At 43.8% G+C, this 23,501-nt stretch overlaps 1 protein-coding gene across 1 annotated transcript in view; it reads left to right on the forward strand.

The window, feature by feature from the left end:
* The window catches only part of DCLK3 (doublecortin like kinase 3), a 49,716-nt gene extending 35,516 nt beyond the window's left edge, over positions 1-14,200 (forward strand). Inside the window, exons 3-5 of the mRNA XM_063662034.1 lie at positions 7,412-7,544; positions 10,950-11,117; positions 13,606-14,200. Of these exons, the coding sequence (XP_063518104.1) occupies positions 7,412-7,544; positions 10,950-11,117; positions 13,606-13,799 (495 nt within the window). The 3' untranslated portion in view covers positions 13,800-14,200. The remainder of the gene's footprint in view (positions 1-7,411; positions 7,545-10,949; positions 11,118-13,605) is intronic.
* Positions 14,201-23,501: the final 9,301 nt, after the last annotated feature.

Below are 23,501 nucleotides of genomic sequence, written 5' to 3' on the forward strand. Positions count from 1 at the left end.
CGTTTGTGCTGGGCATTCTTGGTTAAGAAAGGCATCATGGAGGCCATCCAGAACTTTACTGTGCACACAGACCTCTCTGAGGTCATGAGGAAATGCAGATTCTGATTCAGGGGCTCTGGGGCAGCTGAGAGCTGTAACAAGTTCACAGGAGAGGCTGATGGTGCTGGTCCAGGGTCCAGGGGTTGCACTTGGAATAGGGATGAGTGAGGGAGGGTGACCAGGAGACCAGGTCCTGTAAGGATTCACCAGAGCATTCTTGGTTGTTGTATTAGCCAGAGTTCTCTAGAGAGACAGAACCAATAGGATATATGTTTATAGAGATGTATGAGAGGGGATTTATTAGGGGACTTGGCTCACATGATTATGGAGACTGAGAAGTCCCATGACTGGCTGTCCGCAAGCTGGAGACCCTGGGATACCAGTAGCATGGCTCAGCCCAAGTCTGAAGGCCTGAGAACCCAGGGGTTACTGGTATAAGTCTTGGAGCCCAAAGGCTAGAGATCCTGAAGTTCTGATGTCTCAGGGGTAGGGGGAGGAGGGGGTGCAGAGAGAGAGAGACAGAGAGACACCAATTGCCTTTTCCCTACTTTCGTTCTATCCAAGCCCCCAGCTGGCTGGATGCTGCTCATCCATATTGAGGGCAGATCATCTGCACTTGGTCCACCTGGATTCACACACCAATCTCCTCTGGAAAAACCTAACAGACACCGTCCCCCCGCCCCCCACCAATGATACTTTATCAGTACTAGGTATTCCTTAATCCAGTCAAGTTGTCATCTAAAATTAATCATCACAGATGCTAGCTTGGAGAAGCCAGAGGTGAGCTGGGGATCACAGTACTTGCTTCCCGTCTTTGGAGGGATGCGTTCTTATTCAGCATCACTGGAGAGGGCAGATTTAGAAAACAGGAGTGGGAAAGGAATTCTGAATCAACATCGGGGTGAATCTCCTCACAAGCTAAGCTTGCCATAAATGGGATGGACTACAGCATAGAGTTGTGGAGTCTTTTCCATTTTGAGATTTCATTCAGACGTGAATGATAGTCTGGTGGGAGGATGTTTGAGACACGTTTTTTGTTTGGGTGGAGGTTTGGGTTTGATGGTATCAGATGTCCCACAGATTCTGGGAAGAAGAATTATTCTAGGACAATATCACTCATTTAATTTCAAGGTTTAAGATAGGAACTGTTCTGAAGCCAAATATGTGAGGTGCTTGTTGCAAAAATAAGCCAAAAAACTTGCAGACAGTGTGCGACCTTAAATGTAATTAAGCTGCTTAGGTAGAGGAAATAAATGACAACACTGAACAATATTAAATAACTCTTGACAGCAGAAGCTGGAGACAGAAGAATTAAAAACATCGGACCATCTGGGGCCACTTTCTGGAAAAGACAAGTGGCACCACTTATCTTAACCGCCGCCTCCCCGCCAAGTTCTGCTTATGCAATTGTTGATGCTCAGGGGATGATCCTGAGATTGAAAGAGAAAAGCTATAGCATGAAGAAACTAGAAGAGGCATAATATATCTCACATAGGTCCATATCATACTCTAAAAACAGATTTGGCATTTTGAAAATATATCCTTCAGTCTCTGGATAGTTAACGTAATAAATTTTCAAAGTAAAGTGTGAGTTTCCAAAACATTTAATCTGTTACAAGCTCAGTGGAGCCAGGTTTTGGAATTGGGGGCTTCCATGAGGAAGGTAATGTTTCACTTATTTCACAATAGGAACACACTTCTTACTTTGGTGTACTAAGTCAGCCAAATGCTTTATTTATTTTTAAGACTAATTATTTTAAGATGGAGCTTCATCCTTTCACCCAGGCTGGAGTGCAGTGGCTCGACCTCAGCTCACTGCAACCATCTCTGGGGTTCAAGTGATTCTCCTGCCTCAGCCTCCTGAGTTGCTGGGATTACAGGGGCCCGCCACCATGCCCAGCTATTTTTTTTTTTTGTATTTTTAGTAAAGATGGGGTTTCACCATGTTGGCCGGTCTGGTCTCAAACTCCTGACCTCAAGTGATCCACATGCCTAAGCCTCCCAAAGTACTGAGATTACATGAGCCACCGTGCCCGGCCAGTCAGCCAAATGCTTTTATGCTGCTAATTTATAAATATTTGTGAGAGACATATTTTTCCAGCAGTCACCCAGCAACAATGATTAATGTATATGATCCATCTGGTCATTCTAGGTATCACATTATTTTGTTTTCCTTCCCTTCCAAACAAGGTTTTCTTAAATTATTCTGGTAATTACCCTGTTGTCTCCTTTTGGGCTATGTCAGTTTCTATATGCAGACTGAGCAGAATTTCATTTTAGTTATAAATTTATGACTTTCCATTTGGTGAGGTTAATTATGGAGACATTGATTAGATTGTCTGGTGGTGACTGGGGCTCAGCAATTAAGACACATGCTGCTTATGGAGATGTAAGCTCATTGGCAGAAACCAAAGCAAGTGTGGAGAATTTATTCTGGTCTGGAGAGACAGGGGAAAGATGGCTCCACCCTGCCATTCTGGGTGTTGCCCATGGCTGTGATGGGTCCCAGGGAGAGGCAGAGTTCCTCTACTGCCCACCTGTCCAGGCACTGGTAGGAGCATTGAGAGCCTTTGCCCCAGTTCCAGGAGAGATGTGAGGGTGTATGCCTGCAGACAAGTTGATAATTTCTCCTACAGCTGTGGTGGCACTAATGAGTCTCCTGCTTGGATAAGATTGCCCAAATTTATTCTAGTAAGTTTTCACACAGTGGTCTAATTAACTGCTTAGTTCACCTTTGGTCTGAGCAATCAGCTTCTACCATGAGAAACAGGGCCTTACATGTGCAGGCACAAGCTAGTTTGGAAGGAAGCTGGAGTATCGACTTGTGTCTGATTATTTAACCTTCCCTCAAGCTGGAACTTATTTAATGGCAGGCGGCACCGATGCATCTTTTACTTGCTGCAAGATGTGCTGGGTTTGCACCCTCATGGTTTGGTTTTTCATGTGAAATTTAGTCTTATTTTTTCTAGCATAGTGACCTAAATACTTGCCACGCTTACCTCTTGTGATTAGTTTCTTTTAGGTTAAGATGCAACAGTCATAAATCTTGTATCAAATCCCTTGTTGGGGAAGGAGGACAGGACATACTAACTTGGCAATGGGATTTGGCTTACCAGAGATGAGAAAGCCAGTCACCTGGACTTGTTTGAAAGAGTGAGACAGGTGGGATAAGTTTTGAATGGGAAAAAGGAGGGAGCATTTGAGATTCTGTATTCATTCAGAGTGAAGGTGAGTGTGCCTTTTCTCTATTGTAAAAATTGACCAATTCTACCCTTTTCTAAAACCTGGTGGAGGTCCAAGGCAAACTGGGCCTTTTGGTCACTCTAGAGCTATTACTTTGCTAGGCAGATTACAGACATTGAATGAAACTCGTGACATAAGCCTATTTGCTGGAAACTGTCACTCCCATTCTCCCCTCTTTTATTTTGAGACAGGGTCTTACTCTGTTGCTCAGGCTGGAGTGCAGTGGTGCAATCATGGCACACTGCAGCCTCGACTTCTCAGGCTCAAGTGATCCTCCTACCTCAGCCTCCCAAGTAGCTGGGACCACAGGCATGCACCACCATGCCTGGCTAATATTTTTACTATTTGTAGAGGTAGGGTCTCCTCGTGTTGCCCAGGCTGGTCTTGAACTCCTGGCCTCAAGTGATTCTTCCACCTTGGCCTCCGAAAGAGCTGGGATTACAGGTGTGAGCCACTGCACCTGCCCCCCCCCCACCTTTTTTTTTTGAGATGGAGTCTCACTCTGTCGCCCAGGCTGGAGTGCAGTGGTGTGAGCTCAGCTCACTGCAAGCTCCGCCTCCTGGGTTCATGCTATCCTTCTGCCTCAGCCTTCGGAGTAGCTGGGACTACAGGTGCCCGCCACTAGGCTGGCTAATTTTTTGTATTTTTAGTAGAGACGGGGTTTCACCATGTTAGCCAGGATGGTCTTGATCTCCTGACCTCGTGATCCATCCGTCTTGGCCTCCCAAGGTGCTGGGATTACAGGCATGAGCCACCGAGCCTGGCCCATTTTTTTTTTTAACAAATGAGAAAACAGAGGCTCAGATGAGTAAAGAAATTTGTCCAAGACCATCCAGCTGCAAGTCTTGGAATTGGAATTGTTCAAAGACTCCTGGCCTGTTTGATTCTTAATCCCCCACCCCTCCCAATGAGGGCCTGTATTTAACATCTCTCTCCTGCTTATTAGTTTACTTCCTCATTTTTCATAACTTTTAATTTTTGTGGGTATGTATTAGTCCGTTTTTATGCTGCTGATAAAGAGATACCTGAGACTGGGAAGAAAAAGAGGTTTAATGGACTTATGGTTCCACGTGGCTGGGGAGGCCTTCCCACAATCATGGTGGAAGGCAAGGAGGAGCAAGTCATATCTTACATGGATGGCAGCAGGCAAATAGAGAGCTTGTGCAGGCAAACTCCCATTTTTGAAACTGTCAGATCTCGTGAGACTGATTCACTATCATGAGAACAGCACAGGAAAGACCCGCCCCCATGATTCAATTACCTCGTACTGGGTTCCTCCCACAGCATGTGGGAATTGTGGGAGTTACAATTCAAGATGAGATTTGGGTGGGGACACAGCCAAACCATATCATTCCGCCCTGGCCCCTCCCAAATCTCATGTCCTCACATTTCAAAACCAATCATGTCTTCTCAACAGTTCCCCAAAGTCTTAACTCATTTCAGCATTAACTTAAGAGTCCACAGTCCAAAGTCCCATCCAAGACAAGTAAAGTCCCTTCCACCTATGAGCCTGTAGAATCAAAAGCAAGTTAGTTACTTCCTAGATACAGTTGGGGTACAGGTATTGGGTAAATACAGCCATTTCAACTGGGAGGAATTGGCCAAAACAAAGGGGCCACAGGCCTCATGAAAGTCTGAAATCTAGCGGGGCAGTCAAATCTTAAAGCTCCAAAATGATCTCTTTTGACTCCGGGTCTCACATCCAGGTCATGCTAATGCAAGAGGTGGGTTCCCATGGTCTTGGGCAGCTCTGCTCCTTTTGCAGGGTACAGCCTCTCTCCCGGCTTCTTTCACAGGCTGGCATTGAAAGTCTGTGGCTTTTCTAGGTGCATGGTACAAGTTGTCATTGGTTTACCATTCTGAAGGCTGGAGGACAGTGGCCCTCTTCTGACAGCTCCATTAGGCAGTGCCCCAGTAGGGACTCTGTTTGGGGGATCCGACCCCACATTTCCCTTCTGCACTGCCCTAGCAGAGAGTCTCCATGAGAACCCCGCCCCTGCAGCAAACTTTTGCCTGGACATCCGGGTGTTTCCATACATCCTCTGAAATCTGGCGGAGGTTCCCAAACCCCAATTCTTGACTTCTGTGCAATGGCAGGCTCACCACCATGTGGAATCGACCAAGGCCTGCATCCTCTGGAGCCACAGCTCGAGCTCTACGTTTGCCCCTTTCAGCCATGGCTGGAGCAGCTGGGAGGCAGGGTACCAAGTCCCTAGGCTGCACACAGCATGGGAATCCTGGGCCCAGCCCACAAAACCACTTTTTCCTTGTAGGTCTCTATGCCTGTGATAGGATGGGGTGCCATGAAGACCTCTGACAGGGCCTGGAGACATTTTCCCCATTGTCTTGGGGATTAACATTTGGGTGCTCATTACTTAGGCAAATTTCTGCAGCTGGCTTTAATTTATCCTCGGAAAATGGGATTTTCTTTTCTATTGCATTGTCAGGCTGCAAATTTTCCAAACTTTTATGCTCTGTTTCCCTTATAAAACTGAATGCCTTTAACAGCACCCAAGTCACATCTTGAATGCTTTACTGCTTAGAAATTTCTTCCACCAGATATCCTAAATCATCTCTCTCAAGTTCAAAGTTCCATAAATCTCTAGGGCAGGGGCAAAATGCCACCAGTCTGTGCTAAAATGTAGCAAGAGTCACCTTTGTCCCAGTTCCCAACAAGTTCCTCATTTCCATCTGAGACCACCTCAGTCTGGACTTTATTGACCATATCACTATCAGCATTTTGGGCAAAGCCATTCAACAAGTCTCTAGGAAGTTACAAACTTTCCCACATTTTTCTGTCTTCTTCTGAGCCCTCCAAACTGTTCCAATCTCTGCCTATTACCCAGTTCCAAAGTCACTTCCACATTTTTGGGTATGTTTTCAGCAGTGCCCCACTCTACTGGTACAAGTTTACTGTATTAGTCCATTTTCATGCTGCTGATAAAGACATACCCGAGACCAGGAAGAAAAAGAAGTTTAATGGACTATGGTTCCACATAGCTGGGGAGGCCTTCCCACAATTACGTTGGAAGGCAAGGAGGGGCAAGTCACATCTTACATGGATGGCATCAGGCAAAGAGAGAGCTTGTGCAGGCAAACTCCCATTTTTAAAACTGTCAGATCTCATGAGATTGATTCACTGTCATGAGAACAGCATGGGAAAGACCCACTCCCATGATTCAATTACTGCCCACCGGGTTCCCCTCACAACATGTGGGAATTGTGGGAGTTACAATTCAAGATGAGATTTGGGTAGGGACACAGCCAAACCATATCAGGGTACATACTAGGTGCATATATTTTTGGGGTACATGAGATGTTTTGATACAGGCATGCAATGCATAATCATTACTTCATGGAGAATGGGGTATCCATCCCCTCAAGCATTTATCCTTGCGCGATTACTTTTGCACCAACCTAATACAAACAATCCAATTATACCCTTTTAGTTATTTTAAAATGTGCAATTGAATTATCATTGACTATAGTCACCCTGTTTTTCTATCAAATAATAGGTCATATTCATTCTTTCTAACTTCTTTTTGTACCAATTAACCATCCCCATCTCCCCCTTACCCCTGCCCCATACTTCTTCATTTTAATTCCCAGTCTTTTTCCTTTCTTTTTTCCCTCTGCCCAGCCTTTGCATTGCCCAGAGGCATTTTCTAATGCTCATGAAAGCTAGTCTGTGCTCAAAGTATCCTTGATCCTTGTTCTAAGTCAATGCTGTCTAATAGCCCTTTCTGCAACAATGGAAGTGTGTCTATCTGTGTTTCCCAATATAGTAGCCACAAGCCACAAGTGGCTTTTGAGCACTTGAAATGCGCCTAATGCAGCTGAGAAGCTAAATTTTAAATTTAATTTTACTTAATAAATTTAAATAGCCACTTGTGACAATATGGTACTACCATATTGGACGGCATAGTAAATCTAACTCATTGGTTCTTTAGTTGAAAATGTGAGCCCTTGTCATTGAGGTCAAGTTAGCTTTGTTGGTGTTGGGCTAAGCTGTAATCTCATATAGGTTTATGGTTTGCTTTTCTTGACTTTGCATGCCTGTTGTTGCATTAGTATCCCTTCTTTGTTCTAATCACAATTTTGGTGGTTTGGGGATTTTGGTTTCTTTCAGGTTCAGCGAAATGAGGACAAATCTACTACCTTGAAATTGGCTGATTTTGGACTTGCAAAGCATGTGGTGAGACCTATATTTACTGTGTGTGGGACCCCAACTTACGTAGCTCCTGAAATTCTTTCTGAGAAAGGTAAGTGTTACACATCGATCTGTGGGACTCTAGTTCCCTTACTAACAAATGTTTCATTTGTAATATTTACTGGTTTTCAATATGGAATAAATCTCAGAGAATTGACACTTAGGCTTGGATTTGGACTTCAATGAAAATATTTGAAGTAGGCTTGACCAAAGCATGAGAGCTTTCTCCTCATCAGGGCTGCCCTTGTTACAGTCAATGGATCAATGTGTGTGCTTGTGTGTGTGTGTGTGTTTAGTGTGTTTAGGCAGGACGGTGAGATAAAAGATGATAGAGAACTGGGTGGGGAACTCAAGCAAGCAAGGCCATTTGGGCTACTGACCCAAGACTATCTCTAATAGGAGAGAATTGAAGCAGTCCTTATGGTACTTGGTTTAAAAATTTCTTCACTAACCTTGCATTTAAAGGAAAAGGATCCCATTTTCCTCCATGAACTCTATGAATATTTATTACCTACTTGTATATTATGCAAGGATCCAATGAGCTGTTTTAGTGACAAACTTTCTAAAACATTTAAAAAGGAAATAATAGTTATGATATGGCTCTAAATACATGAATGACTATTTGACTACTGTGGCACTCCAGGAGAAACCAATTTACCCACCATTGGTAAGATGGGAAGACTCTCATTGGGTTGCAGGGTTGGTGACAGGGAGAAGGGATGGACAGATAGCTTCCCAGCAGCAGAAGCATCAGGATAATTAAGATGAGGAGATGGCCAGGGATGGTGGCTCATGCCTGTAATCCCAGCTCTTTGGGAGGCTGAGGCGGGTGGATCACCTGAGGTCAGAAGTTCAAAACCATCCTGGCCAACATGGTGAAACCCTGTCTGTACTAAAACTACAAAAAAATTAGCTGGGTGTGGTGGCACATGCCTGTAATCTGAGCTACTCAGGAGGCCAAGGCAGGAGAATTGCTTGAACCCGGGAGGTGGAGTTTGCAATGAGCCAAGATCGTGCCATTGCACTCCAGCCTGGGCAACAAGAGTGAAACTTCATCTCAAAAAAAAAAAAAAAAAAAGATGAGGAGATGAAAATATGCATGAGGTCAGGTGTTAGAGACATGGAGAAGACTAGCCTCAATGGACCAGAGAGAAACACAATTGGTTGGTGTATTAGTCAGGTTTTTCTGTTGCTATAGAAATAACGAAGGCTGGGTAATTTATAAAGAAAAGAGGTTTACTTGGTTCAGGGTTCTGCAGGCTGTACAAGCATGGTGCCAGCCATCTGCTCTACTTCTGGTAAGGGCTTAAGAAGCTTACACTCATGGTGGAAGGTGACAGGGAACTGGCATGTTACATGGTGGGACTGGGAGCAAGAGAGAGAGAGGGAAAAGGTCCCAGACTTCTAAACAACCGGATCCTAAGTGAACTACCTGAGTGAGAACTCACTTGTCACCAAGGGGATGGTACTAAACCATTCATGAAGGATCCACCCCCATGATCTAATCACTTCCCGCCAGGCCTCACCTCCAACATTGGGAATCACATTTCAACATGAGATTTGGAGGGGACAAATATCCAAACTATATCAGTTGGGTAGGTTGAGCTTAAATTCTCCACAAATGGGAAGACTGGTTAGAGATGTTTAGACTTGGTGTGGCATCAATGAACTGGATAAGAGAAGAAAAGAAAGCAAATAGGCAACATGAACTCTTGGGAAAACCACATATTGGTGGTAGCACCAACTAAAACAGGGTGTTGGAAAGGATAGCTCTTTTGGGAGATAGGGGGATGGGGTGAGTTTAATTTTGAATACACTGACGTTGTAGCGATATCAGGATGGATAATGGAGTTGTCCACTCGGCAAGGAGGTGCAGCTGTGAGCTGAACATGTGGCTTTGAGACTCCTCAACACAGAGATAGTTGATAATGGGCTCCTTGGTGATGCCAGGAATGAGAGCCAAGGACAGATTCTTGAGGAGGCCAAGAGCTCAGGGATGAGAGAAGGAAGGAGGGGTCAGCAGAGAAAAAGCTGAGCAGCCCAGAGAGGATCTGGAAAGTGCATTGCCACAGAGGCCAAGGGACATTTCTAGGATTGATGAGGTCCAGGAAAATCAATCCCTCTCAACAGTGAGATGGTTGAGAACTGAGAAAAGACCAAAAGGGGTCATTAGTGACTTATTCTTTTAATATTTTCCTGCAGATTTGTGTTTTGACAAACTTACTCTGGGGCTTAATTATGAATATCTAACTTCTAAATTACAGTGGTCAAGTGTTTTCTTTTTCTAACTGTAAAAAGTTAGAAAGTGTTTGAAAATGTCTATATTGCTGTGATAAGTTTTGGGAGGACAATGTGTAATATGTATCAAAAACCTTTACTGTATATTGCTTTGTCTATTTCATTGCTGGAAGGTTATTTTAGGAATATAATCAGATGTGCACAAATATTTAGTAAATGCTCATCAGAAATTTCTTTACAGTTGTAAAAAAATTAGTAAAAACTTAAATTACACACAGGGATTTATTATGTAAAGGGGATACTAATAGTTATTAGAAATCATTTTAGTAAAAAATATTTTTGGTATTTTTCACAGGAAATTCTTATGTTGGAAATGCCATTGTATAATATTCGGTAAATAAAATAGAGTATAGGTGCAATGTGATCCTAATTTTATTTAGAAAAGTAAATAAAAATTTTATTTAGAAAAGTATACATGTCTCTATATGGGTGTGTGCGTGTGTGTGTGTGTGCGTGTGTGTGTGTGTTGTGTACCAGTGTGTGCACATGTGGGGATACAGCTAGTAAACATCAGTCTTTTAAAAATCATTTAAAAAGCCAGTAAATGATATTTTTTAAGTGAGAGAGAAGGCAATGGATATATAGGAAGTAGAGATTGCTAGTGTAGACTGGGGCTTCTCTAACTACCTCCAGTGAAGGGTCAAGTTTTAAAGTTTCCAGTACAGTGTGGACTCACGGTCCTGCTGCATGTGACTAGAACACATCTCGTGCCACATGTGACTCACTACATGTGTTTGACAACGCCTGAACTGATGTATGTGCTGTTCAATGAGATGTGCCCTTCAATCATGCAACTGAGTTTCACAGTCTTGTTAAATTGCTGTAAGAGTTTCCAAACACTTGCTTTCAATTTCTGTGCTCATTCTATTACAGACCAGTAATAAGGCATTGCAAAGTGGCAGTGATCCATGGACCACACTTTGAGTAATGATGGTGTAGAGTCCTTATGTATAGGAGTTAGCATACATAAGTATAGTTATATAGTTATATATATAGTATATATAGTTATGTATAGTTTGGAAGTGGCTCTTGGTTGCTGAGAGCTGGGATCCTGTAAGACTTAGATCTATTTAGAACCACAGTACTCCATCATTTATTTCATCACCTTTGACCCTGCCTTGTCTCAGGTTTGCTTGTGTCTCTGCCTCTGTCTGCGCAGGTTATGGACTGGAGGTGGACATGTGGGCTGCTGGCGTGATCCTCTATATCCTGCTGTGTGGCTTTCCCCCGTTCCGCAGCCCTGAGAGGGACCAGGACGAGCTCTTTAACATCATCCAGCTGGGCCACTTTGAGTTCCTCCCCCCTTACTGGGACAATATCTCTGACGGTGAGATTTGGGGCTTCCTCACACAGCAGAGGAGGGGAATGGGTTTTTCAGGTCAGATGTGTAGAGGACCCACCACTGTGCCGGGTGCAGAGTTGGACTGTCAACGTGTCATGTCTCAGCCTTTACTTCCTCAGTAGCTTCATGTAGGTTTGTGTAGCACTCTGAAAACATGGCTTGCTTTGAGATTTAGTGAAAAAGCCCAACCACCAGTTACAGTCACCAAGTACTTTTCCTTAAGGCAATTCAAGAACCTCAGAACAGAAAAATATCAGAAACATTGTAACTCTCCTTTGGAAAGAGAAAGGCCATCTTATATGCAGAAGTGTTTGTGAATGGAACAGAGTGAAAATGCTTATTTTACACATGCATCACCAAGGGTCCTATAGCAGCACACTTGAAGCACAGGGGCTCTGCAATGAAGATCTCAGTTATTTTTTAGTGACTTGGAGCATGCGTGGTCCTCTCTGCTTTTGGCCTTCTGTTCCATTTGATTCCAAATGAAATCCTTCCCCTTGTCTCTACTGATTTGTCTGTACTACTCACTGTCCTTGTAAAACTGGGAACTAGATAATTGGGGATTTTGAGTCTTTAGCTTAAAAAGTAGAATAGGAGGCTGGGTGTGGTGGCTCATACCTATAATCCTAGCACTTTGGGAGGCCCAGGTGGGAGGATTGCTTGAGGCCAGGAGTTTGAGACCAGCCTGGGCAACTGGCGATACCCCTTCTCTACATAAAATGAAACAAATTAGCCAGGGGTGGTCCCAGCTGCTCTGGAGGCTAAGGCAGAAGGATCACTTAAGCCCAGGAGTTTGAGGCTGCAGTGAGCTATGATTGTGCCACCACACTCCAGCCTGGGTGACAGAGACCCTGGTTCAAAATAAAAATAAAAATAAAGTAGAATAGGAGTGATAACATTTTGTTTTTCAATTTTCCCTAAACATGCTATTTAATTTTAGTTATTGAACTGCCTCCATCCCTAGCCTTTATTTCCTCACTGGGATTGGAGGATGAGGGAAGGGAAAATCTTCATTTTCCCCCCTTTAAATAAGGTAGGGAGAGGGTGGCTTGTCACAGTAGATGAGGATCTTGAGCTGACAAGGCAGTGGCAACTGGGAATTGAGGGACTAAAAATCATTTTAGAAAGTTCTATGCAGCACTCCTTAGATTTGGGATGGGTGGCCCCTGTCCTGGGCCCTGCTCTAGTCACACCCTTCTCTACAGCGTGAGGAGAGTATGGGGCCTAGGGGATGTGCCCCCAGAGCCCAGGTACCCTCTTCCAGATCACTTCCTTAGGGCCCCTGAATTCCCTGTCCAAATGGCCCAAGCCCACATCCAAGGTTTGTGAGACCTCTTTCCAGCCTCTTCCCACTATGCCATAAAGTGGCCAAGGAGTGGCTGTCTGGAGGGGGTAGACAGAGCTTGGACATGTTGGCTGGGGTGTCTGGTTGTCCACACTTGTACACAAGAGTCTGAGGATTCTCAACTTAAATCTGGCCTTCCAGCCTCTGAGTCATTTGAGGACCCTGAGGGAGTGATGTGGCAGTGGTGGGGCTGGGGCTTTTTGGGGCAGAATTTTCCCAGCTTGAATGGGGTGGTGTAGGAGGAATCTGGGCCTTCTGTGCTCAGGAGGTGGCTGGACATCGGGTTGGGGGAGCGGTGATTGGTGGGTAAGCAGCTGGTCTTGAGTAAGAGGCAGCCTTCAATAAAGGCAAAGAACAACAACAACAAAAAGTGGATGTTTTCTTCTTGTGCATATCTTGAGTGATTGGAAGAGCAGGCTCAATGAGCCAGGCTGGGAGAGCCGGCAAGCCAGGGGGAAATCTCTTCTGCTTTCTGCCTGCTGCCAGGGCCACCAGTTGGGCCCTCATTTCTCTAAAATCAGTCATGGTCTTGGGCAGAAAATAAAATTATTTTTGAATTTGCACTATTTACTTTTTAGATTTCTTTACACGGTTTTCAGTTTTGTCAATGTGAAGGCGTATGTATTGACTTGGAAAGATTGAACGTATTTTATTTAACAATGTGTTAGTTTTGATTTGAAACCTTAAAGTATGTAGATGTATAGCATGTGGTCTCCATTTGTTCCTTTGCTCTGAGTGCCAGGGATGTTAAGAGTGGGCCTGGCCCTGTGATTCTAGAGAAATGAAGGAACGTCCTCTCAAGCTGTGCTGTCCAACATGGTAAACTCCCTCCCTGCTGCCATACGTGGCTATTTAAATGCAAATGTAAATTAACTCAAAGTAAATCATATAAATATTCACTTCCTCAGTTTCACAAGCCAGATTTCAAATGCTCAATAATTGCAGGTGGATAGTGCAGATAGAGAATGTTCCTGTCTTCTATTGGACTGTGCTGCTCTAGAATATGAAGGAGGCTTTCAGCCAGCCATGGTGCTGACGTGAATGTTTGTGTTCTTATTTCATGTATGGGGAAGAAAAATTCAGAACCACCTGCATTCATCACATTTTCCCCTTCTCTCATTCCAACAGCTGCCAAAGATCTGGTGAGCCGGTTGCTGGTGGTAGACCCCAAAAAGCGCTACACAGCTCATCAGGTTCTTCAGCACCCCTGGATCGAAACGGCTGGCAAGACCAATACAGTGAAACGACAGAAGCAGGTGTCCCCCAGCAGCGAGGGTCACTTCCGGAGCCAGCACAAGAGGGTTGTGGAGCAGGTATCATAGTCACCGCCTTGGGAATCTGTCCAGCCCCCAGTTCTGCTCAAGGACAGAGAAAAGGATAGAAGTTTGAGAGAAAAACAATGAAAGAGGCTTCTTCACATAATTGGTGAATCAGAGGGAGAGACACTCAGTATATTTTAAAGCATATGAAAAAAATTAAGTCAATGTTAAATGTCACAACATATTTTTAGATTTGTATATTTAAAGCCTTTAATACATTTTTGGGGGATAAGCATTGTCATCAGTGAGGAATTTTGGTAATAATGATGTGTTTTGCTTCCCCTTTGTAACCAAGTTTATTCTGTACTACAGGAGTGGTGCTTACCAGGGTCTAAACTCCCCCTGTGAGATTAATAAGGTGCATTGTGGTCTTTCCGTGTTAATAAAATGTGCTCTGAATAACAGAAGTGGGCCTGTATTCTGATTACTTCTTTGTGCTGGTGATGACAGCCAGGGAATGAATTATAGTTCAGGCATATCTCCTGAAGCTGATGTGACTACATATAGATGTGAAGGACACTTGATTATTTGACAAGACCTGTTTATTTAGGATGTACTAATCTTGGTCTCTTGCATTTCAGTCTTACCAAAAATCAGTTTTGGTGCAGTCTGAGACATGGAAAGAAAAAAACAAACCATTGAATCATTCTTGCTCCTGCAATACCGTTATACTGCTTTTCAGCCCAATTATCCCTGAGCCTGAGTCATTTTTATGTGAAGTCAGGCACTCAAGCTGTGACTGTGTTAACATTTTCAGATCACAAGGGAGCCATTTAGTACATTAATATGTCAGAAATGCAGTAAATGCATTACACTGGGGCTCAAAAGAGCTCAGAGTTCAAGCACATTTCTACCTGCAGGGCATACACCCAGGACACATTCCAGATTTCTGTGCTGAAATATTGGTCTTTGCAGATGATTCTGGGAGTATGTGTGAGCTGACGGCAAAACATATCCTAATATTTCCCAAATTGACCTTCCTAGATTATGAATGACCTGGTCAGTAGGCCACAAAATCTAGTCAAGGGTGTGGCTTTTTCACGTCTACCTTCCCTAACAGTTTTGGAGCCATCTGGGTGGAGGGGTGTGTTAGTTAGGAAAACAGGAACAGTACTAGAGAATTCAACATAAGGAATTGCTTAATCAGGTTTTGGAAAATGGAAGAAGCACAAAGGAGGCTCCGGTATAATTTAGAGATAGTAACTGCAGGAAGTGGCTCCTGTTCTTAGGTGGAGAACCAAGGGAAGAAGTTGGGGTTATTAGAACCTAGAGATTGAAGGAGAAATTTCTTGTAGTGGACACTGTAGTATGCCACTCAAGTCCTCCAAGACTGAAGGGAATAAGCTGCTTGGGGTGCTGCTGGATGACGGCTGTCAGCTTTCAGCCCTCTACAGGAATTACCCTCCACTGGAAGAGACACCTTTCAGCTCCCTCCTGAAGCAGGCCATATCAAATGACTAGTCCATGTAGGGTATGGTGGCTCAGCTCCTTTGTCCCAAATAGGGACAATACTGAAGGGCCATCCAACTACGGACCTGCTCATGGGGGTTGGCTGAACTGTTGGTTGAGACTGCATCATAGCCCACCTTCTCCCTTGCCCAATCCTGCTTCTTTCCTTTCCCTTCCAGAGGTAGTGATCCTGAGACCACTCCTTAATAAGCCTTTTGGACACTAATCTGGATTTCAGAGTTGGCTTCTCAGGAAACCAAACCCTTGACACCCCCTAGAAACTTGAAACCACATCAAAGAAGTACCAGCTGGTGCTTTAACCTCAGAAGCTTGGAGAAGGGGCCCTGTGGAGCAGGGACTCAGACCCCTGAGGAGAGGGTGCTGCCCAGCAGGCAGTGTAATGGGACTCATTCTGAACACGTGAAAGAGGCTGGAAGCTGGATTCAGTTGCTACTAGAACATCTTTTGATAAAGACACCAGCAACCTTCATTTCACTAAATCCAAAAGAGAATTTTCAATCCTCAAATTAGCATCACTTGACCCTATTGACCACTTTCTCTTTGAATAATTTCTCCTGTTGACTACCATGATGTCACATTTTTCTGTTTTTTTTTTTTCTCCTATACCTTTGGATCTCTTGTATAGATTCAGTCTTCTTCCAGTTGCTAAAAGCTGTAGTTCCATCCTTAGTGGCTAGGGAAATGCAAATTAAAATCACAATGAAATATCACTATACACCCATTAGAATAGCTAAAATTAAATGGCTAAAATGAAAAGACTGACCTTACCAACTACTAGCGAGGATGCAGAGTGACTGGAACTTCCCATACATTGCTGCTGGGAGTATAAAATGGGACTTCTCCTTTGGAGAATGGTTTGGTAGTTCCTTTAAAAGTTAAACATGTACCTACCATATGATAGTCCACTTCTAGATGTTTACCCAGCAGAAATTCAAGCATATGTCCTATGAAGACTTCACAATATTTATTGGTGCTTTATTTGTAGTAGCCCCAAAGTGGAAACATCTTTTTTTTAAATTTTTTTATTATTATTGTACTTTAAGTTTTAGGGTACATGTGCATAATGTGCAGGTTAGTTACATATGTATACATGTGCCATGCTGGTGTGCTGCACCCATTAACTTGCCATTTAGCATTAGGTATATCTCCTAATGCTATCCCTTCCCCCTCCCCCCTTGAATGGGCATGATTTGGTGCATGGATAAACAGATTGTATATCCACACAATGAATAACAGCTACAAAAAAGGGATGAACTATTCATACACGAACAACATGGATGGACCGCCAAAGAATTAGGCTGAATGAAAGAAGAAAAAAAAGACTACATTTTGATTATTTCATTTACATACTATTCCAGAAAATACAAGTGAATCTATAGTGACAGAAAGTGATCAGGGGGTTTGCTGGAGATGGAAATGGGGAGAGGAGGGACAGAAGGATTGTAAGGGAACACTTGGTAGCTTTGGGGATGAGGGACGTGTTCATTTTCTTGAATGTAATAGTGGATTTATGGGGGTATATATGTCAAAACTTACCAAATTGTACACTTTTGTTATGTGCAGTTTATTGTGTGTCAATTATACCTCAATAAAGTTGTTAAAAATATAGTTGCAAGTCCTCAAAGTTCAGTCCTAGACTCTATTTTCACTCTATTTCACCTGGCAACTTCATTTACATTCACTATCTATTTGTAGATGAGCTTCTCCTTCTCTGCCCCCAGTTATGTTTCCGTCCAAGGCTTCTCTAAGTTCTAGGCCCACCTTTCCAACTGCCTACAGAACATATCCCTGCACAGCAATCAGAAGTTCCTCTACGCAGAATGCACAATTATCACCTCCAAACCTGTCCTTCCTCTATTTCTCCCTATCTCAGGGAATGGTGGTGTTCAGCAAGTTCAAAACACAGGCATCACCCTTGATACCTCACTCTCTGACTCCTGAATCAGTCCCTCCCCATTGATTTACTTCCTCAGTGTTGATTGGATCTGTCCACTAAACTTCCTTAGTTTCTCTTCCGTTGGACGTTTAGGCTGTTTCTCAGTAATTTTTTATCCTTACAAACATGCTGTATTTACCATCCATCCTATATGCATTCTTTGCACATGTGTAGGAGAATTTCTTTTCTTAGAAAATCTCCAACTTGGTCAGATATTGCCAACTTGATTTTGAATTAATTTATCCTCCCATAAAGAGTGATGAAAGCTTCTTTTCTCTCATGGTTTACCACATGGTTTTGCTTTTTATTACTCAAATGATAATATTTGAACATAATTGAGAAACAACACAGAAGCTGTGTTGTTATTACAACAAAGCTGTGTTCAAAACTTTGACAATTGTGTAGCACTTAATATATAGCTCTTGGAGTGAATTCCAGTGTGTATCTCATTTCCAACCAGAACAATGGCACCACTGGCTATGATTCTCAGCCCTACTTTACAGATGGGGAGACTGAGGCTCAGAGAAATAACCTGACTTGCCTGTCATCACTTGGTTTACAAAAAATGCCAGCTTCCAGATAAGCCCCGCAGTGCAGAGTGGCACCATCCCTTCAGTTCCCAGCCTCTGCTCTGTGTCTGATCCTGCAAGGCCAGATCCCAAATACCTATGGATGAACGATACTAAAAAGACTCCTTTCTGCAACAGAGGTACTTTTTCTAGAGGCTCCTTTAACTCCAGCCCCAGTCCTTCCACTTCATGAGACCTGGAAGGCTGTGTTTGAAACCAGTGGCCCGTACTGTGGGGCCAGGGGCATCGCATGCAACCCAATCACCTATAGATTTGTTGGGAGTTGATGGTGAATGTGGAGGTGGCTTAGGAGTCATGGTTGGTCCTTCCAAGGGGGACACTTCCTGTGGAGAAGCCCCAGGGGTGACTGTCAAGTGACTTGTATTCTTTCTAGGGCTTGGCTCCAGAGTCTCCTGAGTTGGGCAATCATAAGGCAACTGCTTTGTGTTTCTTACCTGCTCCAGGTGGCACGGGAGTTTCTGATTCTCTCTTCCCCTGAAAACTCATGACACTGATGTGGAGGCTCTGGTTGCCTTATTGATCCCTGAAGCACCCACTATTCTGATCCTGCCCTGGGCTGAATTGAGTCTCCTCACTCAGTCGTATCTTTCTCCGGGGAAGCTCACATCCAGTAACTGGTTGATCTGGGTTAAAAAGGTCCAGTCCCCTTGCTTCAACTCAGGACAGCTCCATAGGGCCATGCTGTAGCTCCATGTGGGATCAGATGTGGCCTTTGCTTCAACTAGACCACAGTTAGCTCCTGCTTCTGCTCAGTCCCACGCCATTCATACCTTCTTCCCCAGCAGGTGCTGACACAGAACAGTCCCCAGTAAACTTCCTGCACACACGCCTCTCTCTCAGTGTCTGCTTCCCAGGGAAACCAGCCTGTGACTTTCTCACAGCCAGTCGGAATAAGCAAGAGGCCACTGAACTTGGGGACCATCTAGCCCCTCTTGACTGGAATGGACCCGCCTAATGATTGGCTGCCCAGACTGAGGCTGATCCCGGAGGACCAGGATCAGCTCTGGGCCCAGGGCTCTCTGAGTGAGTGCACCCTTCTGGCTTTGAGGAAGCTTTTAGCCATGTAATCCAGGGTACCAGCAAACTCAGAGGGTTTGCAGAAATAATTCTGGTTTTCTTTATTCAAAAGAGCGATTAGAATGAGTTCCAGTGTGTGAGCAAGACTGGCTGGGCCTGTGTGAGTAATGAGGGTCCAGCTGTATAGCTGTGCTGAGGAGTGGAGAGCAGCTCACCCAGGTAGTTCTGGATGCTGCTGGCCAGAGTGGGAGGAAGCTGAGCCTACCTGGAGAAATCTGGAGACACGAGTTTCTCCCAAGCAGACCCTGAGACAAGGACATAGGCGGATAGTTTATTTGGGAGGCAAACCCAAGAAGTGTGGAGAAGAAATGGGGAAATGAGTCCAGGAAGAGAGGAAAGCCAAGAAAGAGTGCATTCATATGTGAGGGCTGCTGTGGCCAACTGGAGCTCACGTCCACTGAGAGTGCTCTCGAACACACTTCAGAACTGTCTCATACTGGGCAAGAAAACTGGAGTTGTATCACCAACTACTGTCCTTTGTTCTTTGAGAGTTTCTCTTGGTGTATGAACTCCCTGCCACTTCTGTCCTGTTTCAAGCCAGGCAAGCTTCCAGTATATGCCAGGTCCTTGACATTTTCTCAGCGAATCCTCAAACAACCTCATTGTATAGGCGTTATTATCCCACCCCAGCATCTCTTGCATGAATGACCATCATTAGAGTGAATTTTAAACAGAAATTTAATCATGTCGTCCTCAGCTTAAGATGGCTTCCCATTACATTTTAGAACTCAGGCTGCCTCCTCACCATGGCCTAGAGGAGAAAAATGGCCTGGCTCTCCCTACCTCAATGATTTCATCTCCCACCGTCTCCACATGCTAGCTCTGCTGTAGTCCCACAAATGCTTCTGTGGCTTCTCAAACACAGCCATTTCATTTTGGGGCCTTTGTACTGATCATTTCCTTTCTCCAGAATGATTTTCCTCCAGGTCTTTGAGGTCTCAGCACAAATACTGCCTCCCCTGAGAGGTGGCCTCCCTCAGATGCTGTCCCATCCCCTTGTTTCATTTCCTCCAGTGCACTCCTCAGCCTCTGAAATAATCTCGTTTATTTTGTTTGTCTACCTGTTTACTCCCCACCACCCCCTTTCAGAATGTAAGCTTCAGGAGGACAGGAAGGAACCTTCTCTGTCTTGTTCCTTTTGTATTGTCAATGCCTAGAAAAATGTAGGGTCACAATAAATATTTGTTGTATGCATGAAGCAACTCCCAATGTATCAGTGAGGGAACTGAGGCTCCAAGTCACACAGGTCATAAATGGCAGAGCTGAGATCTGAACTCATAATTGTCAAAGACTGTGGATCTTCTCTCGTTGCCACCCTGCCTAGGAAACCTGGAAAACTCACCTCTCTCCTTTCCTGTATCTTGATCCTAAGTTTTAGCATCCTGCCTTTAGTCCCGATGTAAAATCTCCAGGGTCATTCCTCTATGGCAGATACTAATGGCTGAGTTTCTGAGATAGAATCTCCATTGCTGTTTTTCCTTAAATGAATTAATATTTTTTCACATTTTAGAATTTCTTCAATTGGAGTGCATTTTACTGTTGATGAATGCTTAATATTGTTTCCTTTTCCCCTTGAAAGACCTTATTAAACCTAGGGTGTATCTTACAGTGACAACATCCTAGAATCTGGAAATAGATTGTGGTGAAAACCCTGTAGTTGTTTTCCAGAAAGCAATGATAGTTGAGATAAATAGTGGAAATTTCTCTCTTTCCCTTGGGTTGTATTCTTTCTGTTTTACACAGGTACTGTGCAGAGTAGCATCAGATATTTATTTTGTTGTTAATGGTATATTTTTTTTTCCATGTCTATCTTCCTGATAGAATCTTGGAATCAAATAATAAAAGAACATAAAGATATATCTAGATTTGTTCTGACAAGTTTCATATCTCTGAATATACTCAGAGAGGAAAATTTGACCTTAAGAAAAATTACATTGAGAAATCCAGCTGCTATCAGAAAAGCCATTCAGCACAGAGAAAATGATGTGTCTTCTATTGTGGCACCTGTGTAATTTATGTCAACAGGAAGCCAATAACTTCATCATGATCTGAAAGTGAATTTCACTTGTGAGATCTTGGGCTCTCTCCTGATCTGATAGAAAGAAGCATGCTGTATACATTCTCAGCTCTAACTTCCCAAAAGAACTTTGGTGGGAGGTGAGGTTAGGGGAAGACAGATGGCTCTCAGATTGCTCTCATTTCCTGTCAGTCATCATCAAAGGCTCCCAGGCATTTGACAGTGAGAGATTTATGCAGGAGCATCACGGAGGTAACTCTGGAAACAGAAAGCATGATTTTAATAGGAATTCTTCCTAAACCTCGGATGTCATTTTAAATTGACATGTTTAAATTGATATGTTTTCCAGCAAATACAGATTCATGCAGTCTTAATTCAATCTGCTTAATTAGCCCATTGACCTTGGTTTCTCTATCGGATATAGCAGGTGTTAAAATTTGTCTGAAGCCACAGGTATGCAACAATTATTGCCTAATTTTATTTTCTGTAAATCTAATTATGTTTTCAGTGTGTACCTCCATCCTGCTGGCCAGCAGGTGGTGATCTTAGCTGTCACTTCACATTGGACTGCAGTCCCTGCATCTTGTGAAGTGCTAAGTCATGGGGTGCATCCTTTAGTCACTAGTGCCCCTGGGGTTACTACTGACTCACTCACCGTCCCTGCCCAGTGGTTCCCTGCTGCTTCCTTGTCACTCTAGGGCCAAAGAATACTTTGTACAACTGCCCGTGGCCCTCTTTCCATGGCCACACTGATGATTCCTCCTTGCCGTCCTGATCCCTTGCTGTGTCACTACTTGGTTCCCGGGGTTTCCAGAGCCTATAGAATTATTTTTCTCAATTTCCTTGAGCTAGGAAGGCTCTCTTTGTATGATTTTGGGAGAACCTTTTCTTCCTTTCTATCTGTAAACCCCTTTCTTCCTACATCCTCCACAGACCTCCAAATCCTACTCTGGGCAGGGCTGCGATCAGGTGAGGTGGATCAGGTGAGGTGGATCAGGTATCCTCTTCATCCGCTACATTTAAGTGTGTGCCTCAAAAATCAGATTTCTTTTGGTATCTATTTTGTTTTTCTGAACTATTGCATGAAAATATTACTTATCTTGATTACTGAGTGTTTTGGTAGCTCCTTAAATTTTGCAGCTGAGGAGGCTAGGTGCAGTGGCTCCCATCTGTAATCCTAACACTTTGGGAGGCTGAGGCAGGAGGATTGCTTGAGCTCAGGAGTTTGGGACCAGCCTGGGAAACTTAGTGAGACCTCATCTCTATACAAAAATAAAAAATTAGCCAGGCATGGTGGCATGTGCCTATAGTCCCAACTACTCGGGAGGCTGAGGTGGGAGAATGGCTTGAGCCTGGGAGGCGAAGGTTACAGTGAGCTGAGATCATGCCACTACACTCCAGCCTGGGCAACAGAGCCTGACCCAGTTTGAAAAAATATTTGCAACTGAGGATAGTGCCTCACTCACCTCACCCTAATTCTGGTTGTGGATTTTGGGAACAAACACAGTAGATCTTATGGCTTATTTATTGATATAGTTTGGATTTTTGTCCCTTCCAAATCTCATGTTGAAAGGTGATTACCAGTGTTGGAGGTGGGGCCTGATGGGAGGTGTTTGGTAATGGGGTAGATCCCTCATGAATGGCTTGGTGCTCTCCACTTGGTAATGAGTTCATGTGAGATCTGGTTGCTGAAAAGAATCTGCTGCCCCTCTCTCTTGCTTCTTTTGTTTTTTTTTTCTCTCTTTCTTGTTCCCTCTCTCACCATGTGACATGCTGGTTCCCCTTGCCTTCTGCCGTTATTGTAATCTTCCTGAGGCCTCACCAGAAGAAGATGCCCACACCACACTTTCTGGATAGCCTGCAGAACTGTGAGTCAAAATAAACCTCTTTTCTTTATAAATTATTCAGTGTCAGGTATTCCTTTATAGCAATGCAAATGGACTAATACACGCCTTCTTTCTCTCTTGCCATGTATCCTAAGAACCAGCTTGAAATGAGAGAAAGAGGGGAAATTTAAGGTGGAAAAACCATATAATTACTATCTAGGGACGTTATTTAGCCACAAATAGAATTAGAGGGATGGGCTTTATCTCAAGAGCTCATTCCTCAAGAGCATATATATATATATATATATATACACACACACATATATGTATATACACACATATATATGTGTGTATATATATATATAGTGCTCTCCCACCTATGCTTCTAATACCAGGGAGAGGATGAGGCCATGTTTGATATCTTGGATAGGTATGTAAAAAGGAAGACACTTGCTCCCCCATCCACCTCAATCATCAGCAGGAATTAAAGTTGCTTTTCAGCTCAGATTCATGGCTGTGGAGACATAGCCAACTGACACAGTCTCACTACTACTAAAGTCACAACAGAAATCACAGTGGGGCTGGGCGTGGTGGCTCATGTCTGTAATCCCAGCACTTTGAGGCCGAGGTGGGCAGATCATGAGGTCAGGAGTTCGACACCAGCCTGGCCAGCATGGTGAAACCCCATCTCTGCTAAAAATACAAAAATTACCTGGGCGTGGTGGCAGGTGCCTGTAATCCCAGCTACTCAGGAGGTTGAGGCAGGAGAATTGCTTGAACCTGGGAGGC

The sequence above is a fragment of the Pongo pygmaeus genome, chromosome 2 (genome assembly GCF_028885625.2).
Source record: "Pongo pygmaeus isolate AG05252 chromosome 2, NHGRI_mPonPyg2-v2.0_pri, whole genome shotgun sequence".
NCBI lineage: Eukaryota > Metazoa > Chordata > Mammalia > Primates > Hominidae > Pongo > Pongo pygmaeus.